The sequence below is a fragment of the Eubalaena glacialis genome, chromosome 1 (genome assembly GCF_028564815.1).
Source record: "Eubalaena glacialis isolate mEubGla1 chromosome 1, mEubGla1.1.hap2.+ XY, whole genome shotgun sequence".
Lineage (NCBI taxonomy): Eukaryota > Metazoa > Chordata > Mammalia > Artiodactyla > Balaenidae > Eubalaena > Eubalaena glacialis.
The window spans coordinates 150,654,681-150,667,774 of NC_083716.1; the positions used below are offsets into that span (position 1 = coordinate 150,654,681).

A 13,094-nucleotide genomic window follows, 5' to 3' on the forward strand; every position below is an offset into this window, starting at 1 on the left:
TTAAGAGTAAAAGGACTTTCTAGTAGTTAACAAATATTCCTACCATATTGCATAAGAGTGAAACTCCATAGACATATTTGTTTTCTACTTAACCTGAGCTTCATTCTTCAGTTTTCATATAACTGCTTTCTTTATAGCATCCCCCGAAACATGACTTTTTTCTAATTTGTTTTGTTTTTTATACATTTTATACTATAGCCTGAGCATTTTTTCTTGCCATGAATTCTTCATAAGTATTATTACAAATACCTGCACAATATATCATCAAACCGATGTGGACCATGTAGACTATTGTCAAGTATCTATGTTGAAATTATAGCTGCACACAAAGATCTATTGCTGTTATTAATTTCCTCTGTATTTCAATTGGACAGATCCCCAATTGTTAAAATTACTTAATTGAATTACAGAAACACCTTTTAGGTTTCAATACTTGTTAATAGTTTTATTTTTGTTTCAAATTTATCATTTCAATCAGTGATGCATTAATGTCTTTTTCATATATGAAAAATGTCTATTCAATCACAGTATTGTCTCTATTTTCCCTTTCATCCTTTAATTTTGCTTTTACTGCATCTCTCATGGAGGTGATGCCTGGCATTTAAAGAGTCCAGATTTCAATTATTCACATTTATAATGCTCTTATAAAAAATAGTTTTATGCATTGTGAAAAGAGAACTTCAAAGGAAATCCGTATTTTTAAAGCTAATTCTCTTTAAAATTAACATAATTTTGATAGTCTTTGACTCACAATTATAATGAAGAAATACAAATTTCTTACTTTTGGCATTCATCTAGGGCTAGCACATGAGGATGGTCATCCTCTGACATGGCAATGACGGCTTCCCTGTCAAATGCTCCAGGCCGAGTCTGGTCCACTGTGTGCCTGGTGATAGATGAGGTAGTGGAGCTGGTCCAGTACAATGTATCCCAGGCTCTGTGATAGGCAAGTCCTTCAACAGAACCCACATCTGATGGGGGAAAGAAAAGAAAAAAATTATACTTTTATCTACAAAAGACTTGGCTTCTGAACAGAAAAAGCAAAAATATAATAATTATGATGCCTATATAATGCTACATAATGCCTACAATGACAGCTGATTACACACTGTAAAACTGAGCTGTGAACTGCTCATGGAGAAGTTTACACAAAAACATGCATTAAAGACTGAATATTCTTATCCAAAAAAACCTTAATCAAGTAACTGCCTTTCATTTAGGAAAATGGTGGCTCTCTTTTATTTTCATATTTTAGTAATTAATTTTCAAAAAGTATCCAGTGTGCAACACTTTAGCGATGCTTTTGAAAATCATATGTCAGAGATACCATTTAAGTACAATCATAATGAGTTTTCTCTTGATACTATATCTAGAGACATCAAGGAAAAACAAACACATCAAAAACTACAACAAAGTATCAAAAAGCCAAAATACAACTCTACACTTGCAACTATCAAACAATGGTAGAGAATGTTTTAATAAGTTAATGCAATGAATTTTTTTTTTATTCTATTCGACTAATGTGATACAAAAACAAAAGAAAATAAAATTAATTGTGAGCTAAGGCATGCTTTAATGTTGACAGAAAAAGATAAATGGTAGTACCCATAGCCTAATACATAAAAGTGACAATATGAAAAACAAAAGTAATTATTTCTTAAAATTGTGTTTCCAATCACTAGGATGACATAAGTGTCTGGTTTATTTTTCATAGAGGTGCTTTGAGTACATCCTTAAGTATAACCAAATTATTATAGTTTTTCCTTCATATTATCTGTTTTTCTCAGAGTTAGTACTCTTAGCATATTTAATTTAAGAAAGAATATATATATATAACTTTGGCAGTCATACTAAGAAATTAACATTATAACAGGCAGAGCTTTTCTATTGCTCTTCTCGTAAGGAATCTCAAAAGAATTATTAAGTTCTTCTGAAAACAGGTAGATGAAAAGAGCTGTTTTCAGGTTTGAGATGGGTAAATGTTTACTTTGGTGGTCAGTAGGATTTAGTGGGAGAGCAAAACAATATTAAAACCTTTTGGGGCTTCCCTGGTGGCGCAGTGGTTGAGAATCTGCCTGCCAATGCAGGGGACACGGGTTCGAGCCCTGGTCTGGGAATATCCCACATGACACGGAGCAGCTAGGCCCGTGAGCCACAACTACTGAGCCTGCGCGTCTGGAGCCTGTGCTCCACAAAGAGAGGCCGCGATAGTGAGAGGCCCGCGCACCGCGATGAAGAGTGGCCCCCGCTTGCCGCAACTGGAGAAAGCCCTCGCACAGAAACGAAGACCCAACACAGCCAAGAATGAATGAATAAATAAATAAATAAATAAATGTACTATTCAATTTAAAAAAAAAAAAAACCTTTTGAACTACATTTCTTGAACATTATTAAAATTTTGTCCTTTTGTTCTTTTTCTACATGCAACAGAGGAAAATCCACTAATAAAATTAATATCTGCCATTTATTGGACACTGTCTTTCTGCTAGGAATTGTGTAATTGCTTTGCATACATCACTTTATGTGTAAATCTACTCTGTGAAGTTAGTTTTATTGTTCTTCTTTCCTAAGAAGAAAACTGAAACCTATGGTCACAGAACTAATAGTATTGAAGCAAGATTTTTAACACAGGTCCATGTGCTTCCATAAGCCTATATTCTTCAGCACTGTTATTTAGAGATGGATTTATAGCAGCTATTGCTTATTCTCAACGTACATCAAGCTGGAACCAAACAAATGATTCATTAGATTCAACTTGTCTGACTCTGGGTGAATTGTATCACCAGTAATTTACCATGAATAACCTCTCACACAGTCAACAAAACTACTTATAAGAAATTAATGTGGGTGATTAGTATGGAAACCTAAGCCAGAGATGATGGAAGAAAACATTATAAAACACAATCATAATAAAATCCATTCAGCTTTGCTTATATGAATCATATGGTATTCCTATATGAGGTGAGTAGGTGGGAGGTTGATAATGGTCAAAAGTATTTCAATTATTAATTAATAAATCATCTATTCCACTGTATTTTTAGCACTTTCATATCATTTCAGACATGAAGCCAACTCTATTTGTATTATAAGCAGCATTCCACTCTTTCATCATCCACAAATAGAATGAGAAACGGCATAGCTCTGAAAAAAATCCAAGCAAATCAAAATTATTAATCCATCCTAATTTTGTATCTTCCCCTTCCACTGACTTTGACAGATCTTCTTCATGGCCACTTTTTCCTGCCAAATTAGGAAGAAACCACTTGGTATTACCATTGAGATGAAGCAAATGCTTCTTTTCTATGGTTGACATAGTTCCAAGGTTACTAGAGTACATAATACATCTCACCGTCCAGGTATAATCTCTTTTGTTTTATTTTTTGTAATAGATGACAACCTGACAGTACACTTAATCATAATCTGGTGCTACATTTTAAAATATTTATCTCTTAAAAAGATACTTAGGGGACTTCCCTGGTGGCGCAGTGGTTAAGAATCCGCCTGCCAATGCAGGAGACATGGGTTCGATCCCTAGTCCGGGAAGATCCCACATGCCACGGAGCAACTAAGCCCGTGTGCCACAACTACTGAGCCGGTGATCTAGAGCCTGCGAGCCACAGCTACTGAGCCTGCGTGCCTAGAGCCCATGCTCCGCAACAAGGGAAGCCACCGCAATGAGAAGCCCATGCACCGCAACGAAGAGTAGCCCCTGCTCGCTCCAACTAGAGAAAGCCCGCGTGCAGCAACAAAGACCCAACACAGCCAAAAATAAATATAAATAAATTAATTAATTTTAAAAAAAGATATTTAACTCCCTATAAAAATTGTATTTGTCATTAGCAAATAGCCAATTAAAACATAAACCACACACCACTATATATAAAATAGATAACCAACAGAGACCTACTGTATAGCACAGGGAACTATACTCAATATTTTGTAATAACCTATAAGGGAAAAAAATGTGAAAAGGAATATATACATATATATTCTAAAATCATGGAAATATTAAATTTTAAAATCATGAGAATATTTTAGTTGAGATAACATAAAGACATTAATGTCTATTTTATGATAGACATTCCTTCATATTATCTGTTTTTCTCTGAGTTAGTACTCTTAGCATATTTAAGAAAGAATATATATATATAACTTTGGCAGGCATACTAAGAAATTAACATTATAACAGGCGTCATGTGATACGTGTGTGTGTGTGTCTGCATGTGCATGAACACTAAAGTTCCTGAATCAGTTGAACAGGTAAAATAAGTACTTTGAGTCACTGGCCCTGGCAGATAATTATGTAGTCTGAAAACTAAAGTAAAATGCCTATTTATTCCATCAACCAGTCCTGAAATATTGAACAGAGTAAATCAATACAGAATTAACTCAAGGATGTAGACTACAGAGTTAGAACTCAAGGATGTAGAATAGGCATAACTCAGAAAATAACTATTACAGTGCTATTTTGGCAGGTAGCCAAGGACTTCATAGAGAAAACACCTTCATCTCATCACCACTGAAGAAGAGAAAACAGCTCCTTCCTGCCTGTGCAGTGCTGTAAAGGCAGGATAAGAGTCTACAAAATGGGAAAGCCAGTGAAGTATTCCTGGGAGGGAGCCACATGTACGAAACGTTGCCAGTCATCTGGCTGGAATAACTGTCACAGATAAATCCTATCACAAAGTTAACAGGAAATGATATTTACCTAAAGGACATGCTACAACTGTAATGGCCTCCCTGGTGAAAGTATAATATTCTCTTATTCACTGGCTTATTTTCTAAAGCCAAAGAATATCAGAAAGTTTATTGCTGGAAATTATGTCAGTAGTATGAAGCATCTCAATCTTGTCTGGAGGATCTCAAGACACAGAGAAGCAGGCTCGATGTACAACCCAGGTACAGAGCTTAAAATAAAAAGTTTCTGGACACGACATTCCACATATATCTTACTATATAGTTTCCAGAGAAACAAGATTCTGGGTCCAGTTCACGCTCCAGACCTGATGTTGAACTCTAGAGAGTACACATAGCCTTGTTTTACTTTAAGCCTAACAAAATACTACTTAAATTTTGCCTAAACTCACCTTTTTTCTAAAAATCCTCTTATAATTACTTTTCCTTCTCTTTTGGGATAGGGGTGAGATAACCTACAGCTCTTCTGGTGTACAGTTTCCCTCATTACAATGAGCCAATTATTTGATACGGCTAATCTACAGGTTTACTTGACAAAATCCAAAAGACTTTCATCATAAAAATACTCAACAGACTAGGAATAGAAGTGAATTTCCTCAAATTGATAAAAATCAATCTACTAAAAAAAAAAAAAAACAAAAAACAAAACAAGGCTTATACCTTACTTAGCCATGAAAAAAATGAAAGCTTTCTCCCTAAGACTAGGAACAAGACAAGACAGTCTACTCTTGCCCCTCTATTCAGCATTGTATTGGAAATTCACTCAGGGTAATTGGGAAAATTTTTTACATTAAAAAAAAAAAAGATAGAAAGAAAGGAAGGAATATCATCCAGATTGGAAAACAAGTAAAACCATCTCTTTTTGCAGATGATATACCCTTAGATATACAAAATCTTAAGCAATTCAGTAGAAAACTATTCGAATTATAAAAACAGTCAACCAGGTTGCAGGGTACAAAGCAACATACAAAATACAGTTGTATTTTTTATACAGTAGCAATGAGCAATCAAAAAATGAAATTCAGAAGACAATTCCATTTATAACAGCATTTAAAAGAGTAGAAAATATGACAGGCAAATAAAATTAGAAATAACTTTAGCAAAAGAATTATAATCTTAAAACTTCTACATGAAAAACTACAAAACATCATTGAAAGAAACTAAAGACAAAAAATGGAAAAGTAACTTATGTTAATGATTGGAAGACAATGTTATTAAGATGGCAATAGTTTCCAAATAGATCTACAGATTCAATGTAATTCCTATCAAAATCCCAGATGGTTTTTTCCCAGAAACCAACAAACTGATCCTAAAAATGCATATGAAAATCCAAGGGACTTAAAATAGCCAAAATAACCTTGAAAAAGAAAAACAAAGTTAAAGGAGTCAAACTTTCTGATTTTAAAGTTACTACAAAGGTACAGTAGTCAAGATAGTGTGGTACTACCATAAGGCTGGACATACAGATCAATGAAACAGAATCAATAGTCCAGAAATAAAGCCTTATTTTTATGGTAAATTGATTTTTGAAAAAGGTACCAGAAAAATTCAATGGTGAAAAAATAATCTCTTCAACAAATGGTTTACAATGACTATATATCCACATTCAAAAAAATAATGTCCTCATACCATACACACACATCCATTCAAAATGTATCTTAGACCTAAATGCAGAAGGTAAGCTACAAAACTTAGAATAAAATAGAGGAGTACATCTTCATAAATGTGGGTTAGGCAAAGCCTTCTCAGACATGACACCAAACGCATAAATGACAAAAGAAATATAGATAAGCTTGACTTTATCAAAATTAAAAACTTGTGTACTTCAAAAGACACCACCAACAAAGTAAAAAGCCAACCCCCAGAATGGGAGAAAATATTTGCAAATTATTTATGTGATAATGGTCTTGTGTCCAGAATATATAAAGAATTCTCACAATTCAATAATAAATTAACACAATGGAAAAAATGAGCAAATAATTTGAATAGACATTTCTCCAATGAAGGTATACAAATGACTGATAAGGACATGAAAAATGCTCAACATTATAAGCCATCAAAGAAATACAAATCAAAATCACACTTCAGATCCACTATGATGACTGTAATCAAAAAGATAAGTTTTGACAAAGAAGTGGAGAAATTGGAACCCTCATACATTGCTGGTGGGAATGCAATATAGTACAGCTGCTTTGGAAAACAGTCTGGCAGTTTTCAAAATTTTAAACATATAGTTATTACATGATCTAGCAATTCCACTGTTACATCTACCCAAGAAAAATGAAAACATATATCCATGTGCACACGAATGTTCACTGCAGCTTTGTTCATAATAGCCAAAGGCAGAAACAGCCCAAATGTCAATCAACTGATAGATACAAGTGATTAACTAGATGGGTTATTTTTACTTTTCTAACTATTGAACTGGTGAATGGATTGCAATAGATTTCTATGCAGATTGGGTACTATAAATTAGACTTGCCACCCCTTTGTCTGGAGACTTTAGTCATTTTCAGAGTTTTTTTACCCACATTAATTTGTATTAATTAAAATGCATTAATTATTAATACAATAAAATGATTATCTAAAAGATCTTTTAGATATAGGCTTTTAAAAAATCTCCTCAGATTATTTAAGGCCATTAACAAATCACACACCGAGACTGACATGTACCAGTAAAGGGTACTGGCCAATGTCTGACCTGAACAAATGACATCCATTCAGATTGGCCCAATACAGACTGCCAAATGTGTGGAGTGTCAGCCCTGATCAACCCTAATTACAGAAATAGCTTTTACCTGTAGACTTTGACCTAAATTTTTATGTTCTTAAATCCTTTAACTGTTAAAAAGCACAACATTTTTTTTACAGTCTAATTTACTAAAAACTAAACAAATTAAATATCTACATTACAGTCTAAAAATTTAAACAACGAACAGTTCTACTGGAAAAAACGTTTTTTTTTGGTAATTAACCACCCAAACAACAGAGAATCTGCTGAGAATTATTAGGAGTTCAGTAAGATGGCAGGCAATAAATAAATAAACCAAAATCCATAGTTCTATTATGTACAAAGTAGCTAGATATATAATGGAAAGAAGATGTCAATCCAAGTAGCCACTAACGATGTGGGTTCCAGTGAATGAACATGTTAGGGAACCATGGACCGAAACCACCTGCCCTGGCCAGACACAATAATAACTGCTTGCATGAGTTACCTCACAACAGGAGGTCCTGATAAGGAACTGGGAACTAACAAGCTACCACTAGCCAGAAGAATTTGGGAGGGGCCAAAAGGAAGGAGGAGACATCAGCCATAATATGTCCTGCCAACCTCTCAGAAAACCTTCACACTGGAATCCACCTTGGCTGAGAGATGTGAGGGCCACCAGAAAGGACTGAATCAGACCAAATATGGGTATAAGCAAGATGACTGCCCAGAGACAACCCGGAAACTAACCCCATTACCATAAAACCTGAGACTGTGAGCCATGTGGCAGAGCAGTTCTCCTGGGTTCCCTTACCCTGCTGCTCTCCGCCAAGATGCTCCTTCCCAATAAAGTATTTTGCTTTGTCAGCATGTGTGTCTCCTTGGACAATTCATTTCCAAGTGTTAAAAAAGAGCCCACTCTGGGCTTCCCTGGTGGCGCAGTGGTTGAGAATCTGCCTGCCAATGCAGGGGACACGGGTTCGAGTCCTGGTCTGGGAAGATCCCACATGCCGCGGAGCAACTGGGCCCGTGAGCCACAACTACTGAGCCTGCGCGTCTGGAGCCTGTGCTCCGCAACAAGAGAGGCCGCGATAGTGAGAGGACCGCGCACCGCGATGAAGAGTGGCCCCCACTTGCCAGAACTAAAGAAAGCCCTCGCACAGAAACGAAGGCCCAACACAGCCATAAATAATAAATAAATAAATAAATAAAGGGAAAAAGATGGTTCAATTTACAAAAAAAAAAAAAAAAGAGCCCACTCTCGGGCCCTGGAAGGGGTCCCCTTCCTGCAACAAACATATCTATAAAACTGCATCACCCGTGACCATCTGAATTCGACTCTTCTTGTGCCCTAAGTATTGCAATAAAGCTACCTTTCATGAATGTGGATCCGTTAACTTCAGGCCCTCAGCCCTCTAACAAGAGGAGACCCAACCTCTCTGGAAGACTTTTTACTTTTGCAATCTATCTCTAACAAAGACAGGCTTTTACTATCATCCCAAAGGTTAATTCCCTAGAACTAGAGTATCTCAAATATTTCCATGTTAAAAGAGAGTCTTAGTTTTACACTGCATAACAAAAGAGGCCTATTTACTTCCCATTCCCAGAACAAAGGAACAATTTGCCCTAAGGGAGTATGGAAGCAAATTGAAACGACTTGAAGCTGTTAAGTAACTGTATATTTTTTTTCTTAATCTTACTCTTTGTGTTTTTTTTTTCTCCAGATTTAGAAACATTCAAAGTCTGAATATCAACCTGAACTCCTGACTCAGTTGAAAATTATATTGACTCAGACAGGTCTCAACAAATGCCTCTATCCTGTGTCATCACTAATGTAAGCCAAGACATATAAGAGATGAAAAAATTGAGCATATGGGTAATTATAGTTGTGTCATTTTGTCACCAAGGCTATTGCCCCAGAATCATACCCCTGCCCCTCCCTCAAATGGAAACCAATTGCTCTTATCTAAGTTCCAGGGGGAAGCTGCAAAGAGAAAAACAAGAACTGATTATAACCAGCTAAGCCCCAAATGGTGGAAGATTTCATTTCCAGTAGACCTTAAGCCTCATTATATGGTCACTGTAATATATTAGCATGCTAAATGACACACCCACCAGCATCGTGACAGTAGCCAGTTGCCATGACAACAACAGGAAAAGCTCAAACAAGGACTGAAAAGGAGTGTTGCCTCTGTTCCTATACAAACCACACCCCTGTTCTCAGATAAGTCATGAATATTCCTCCCTCTCTTTCCAAATCCCTCTCTTTTACCTCGACCCTCCTATGTATATGGTGTCTCAGCCCAAATTGAATTGAGAAGTTGATTTGCAAACTAAGTTCCCAATTCTCCATTCTCTACCACTGAATAAAAATTATGCTGTTCCAGTCTCAGCATCGGTTTTGTGATTGGCTGCGCAAATCCGAGCGGAAAAAGAATCTCTCAACAGAGACAAATGGACTTGGCCTTGGCTAGGACCCTGGCACGGGTTCAGGCAACCAGTTCAGTAACAAATTCTTCAGGAGTAATTGGAGATAAGCACTGACTCAACCTAAATGAAGCCAACATTGGTATGCCAAGGGCTCCCAGGGAAGGGCATAGACCCTATGGTTTCTAAAATCCTCAGTTATATCATACTTCATCCTCCAGGGCAAGGCGAGATCTGATATGTACAGACTTTCTTTGAAAAATATAATTGCAAGGTGACTTGGAACCCATCCTCATTTCCTTTGTGAGAAAGTGAGGTAAGTCATCAGGCCAAAATCATAAACCAGAACATTCTTGAGAAAGAGGTGTATCTGCCCACTCTCAGGGGTCTGGATAAGATCCATCATTTCCCTCAATGAATTCATACTCTGTAGAACAATCTCAACTTATAAGCAATTCACTTATAAACATTTAGCATAGACAATAATTTCTTCATATGATACGAGAGAAATTAGGAAGGTCTTCTTACCCAAACCAAGACCCTGGTAAACTTTCAAGTTTCTCAAAGTCCACTATTAGATATGTGTTTCCTTGGTTTAAGGCCTTTTCCAGGTGTTCTTGCTTTAAATACGCTTCAGAGGATAACTTCCTAAGTTAGTAATGATTAATGTTTTACAATGTATTATTATATTTTATTATTTTTAATGGGCCATAAAATGTAGACTTCCTTATGTAGAAGAAAAGATGATAAACAACTTCAAAAATACAGTCTGGAAAGAGGCATAGAAATGAGGGCTTTGGTAATCTAGAAATAGTACAAGTACAGTTGACCTTTGAACAACAGGGGTTTGAACTGCGCAAGTCCATTTACACCCAGATTTTCTTCACTATGTATTACAGTAGTACACAACCTGTGGTTGGTTGAATCTGTGTATGAACCGCCTATACGAAGAAGAGAATGTAAAGTTGTACTCATATTTTTGACTGCTCAGAGGGTTGGTATCACAACCCCCATGTTGTTTGACGGCCATCTGTATAGGAGGATTCTTAACAGAAATGTAGTACTATACCCGGTTTACCAGTTATTCTTTGGTGATAAATTAGTAATTTCAAGAAAAAGTATTTGCTGTACATTTGTCGATTGTGTGTGTTTATGTAAGTAATAAATATGGTGCATACAATTAATTGGACAGAACACACACACACACACGTTGCTTTTGATGATTTTATGATTCCCATTCCAGAATGGACAAGAGCCCTATAAACTGAATTCGGTCAAGAGCAGTTACAATGTTGTTGACTTCTGCACCAGAAATGGAACGTTTTATCCAGCCATTAATGTACGCATTTCCTCCTTCTTCTCTTCTCCTTCTTCCTTCCCCTCTTTCCTCCTCCTTTCTTCCTCTCCTTCTCCTCTTTTTCTTTCCTTCTTTTAATTTCCCCTTCCTTCTTCAGATATCTGGTCTAGCATTTCTGATAGCCTTTTTTTTTTCCTACATCCCATTGTTTGGTTCTGATTCACAGTTTCACTTGCTCCTTCAGTAGTCTCCCATGTCCTACAACCATTATCTCTTGTCTGATTCTGCCTTCTACCTAACACACACACACACAAACACATATATTATAATAACCCTTTAATTTGCGGATTTCAGACCTTAATAACACTCTGACTTCAATACGTGTCACCCTTTCTATGTCATTCTGATTCACAGCATAATTACCTGCGTTAGCTTTATCTCTCCCTCTTACTGATGGATTTCTGTGGAGTGGAGAAAATATTATTCCAGGCATCCCTTTGTTCCTCTGCCAGTTCTTGGCATTTTAAAGTTACTGTATCAGCTGATTGGTCTTAAACTTATGAGACTCAGTACAAGCTAACATTTCATATTCTGTTGTCAAATTTGTTCCTTTACAATCATATATAAATAACGATCTAATATCAGTGTATTTAAGCTACATACAAATAATTAAAATCGAGTAATTTTTTTCTAAATCACTACAATGCTTAGAATAAGCATAAGTAACAAACTAGTTTTGTTTTTAATAGCTTTAGATAATCAAAAACAATAGTAAATTATCTTGATTTTTAGATACCAAGGTTCTTGTCCTTTTAAAAGGATTTCGTATATAACAGCTTGCCTCTTTCAGAAAAGCTGAAGTCGTCATTTTCTTGGAGTAGAGAACAACTAAGCAAAGATATAAAGCAACATGTGTTTTTGAGGGAATATCTTTTCAATATTAATTAGAGGATGAAATTCTTCATAGAATAATATAAATCTGCATAGTAATTTGACTTTAGATTTTAGAGCTATTGTTATCAGGAATCCAAGAAAAAGTAATGAGAGTAACAGATTAAGAGACTAATCTTTCAAAAATGTTTAAGCATTATAACTGTACATTGCATGAAGACATTAACTATTTAAGAGTATAAATTATAGTATCAAGTGGATAAATTTAAGGGATCAATGTCATAATAATCCTCTTGTTTCATATATATATATTACTTATGGGTCATTTCGTTGTTAATATTTTAAATATACTATTTATTCTTTGATAAAAACTCAAAGTTAGATGGAAAAAATAAAACTGTGGAATCAATTAAATTATTTGCAATATTTCCAAAGCAGTTTTTTTAATATTAGCATTCATTCAGAAACATATCCTTTAGCTTCCCACCAAACCTACAAATCTATCTCAATTGTATCTTGTTCCCTCCTGTTGAGAAGTGTCTGTCTCCCTATACAGAAGAAATCCACTACTTGTGCTCTGGATTATGCTGTCTTCTCTCTCTCCTTCTCAAGGATGTTGGTCATTTTGTTTTCTCTGATCTTTCCTACAACATAAAGGCCTCTGTTTTATTGAATCATCTGACTTCTATTATAAAAACAACACTGAAACGACTCTTTTCAAGATAACCCGCAATTTCTCTATTGTTAAATCCAATGCACATTTTCTTCATCTTACCAAGTTACTTAGCAGATTTTCACTGTCTTCCTTCCTCTTGAAACCTTTTCAAAAGTTGTTTTGTTTGTTTGTGTTTTTTGGCATGCTCTCTCTTGTTTTTCTCATATCTCACTGGTATCTCCTTTCCAGTATCTTTGCAAGCAACCCCTCCAACCAACATCTAAATGTAGGTATTATCTAAGGTCCTCTTCTCTTTCTTTTCTACCCTCTGTTATCTCATTTATTCCCATGGAATTAAATACCATCTACATGCTTATATATTTCTTTTTCTTTGCCCTTTGTTTATTTCATAATCTACT

The 13,094-nt window shown here is 35.6% G+C and overlaps 1 protein-coding gene across 1 annotated transcript in view; it reads right to left on the reverse strand.

Annotated features, from left to right (window-relative positions):
* Positions 1-13,094, reverse strand: part of LRP1B (LDL receptor related protein 1B) — a gene marked incomplete at its 5' end in the record, with an annotated part of 1,521,642 nt that overhangs the window by 325,042 nt on the left and 1,183,506 nt on the right. The window contains one exon of the mRNA XM_061199746.1: positions 782-971. Within this exon, the coding sequence (XP_061055729.1) occupies positions 782-971 (190 nt within the window). The remainder of the gene's footprint in view (positions 1-781; positions 972-13,094) is intronic.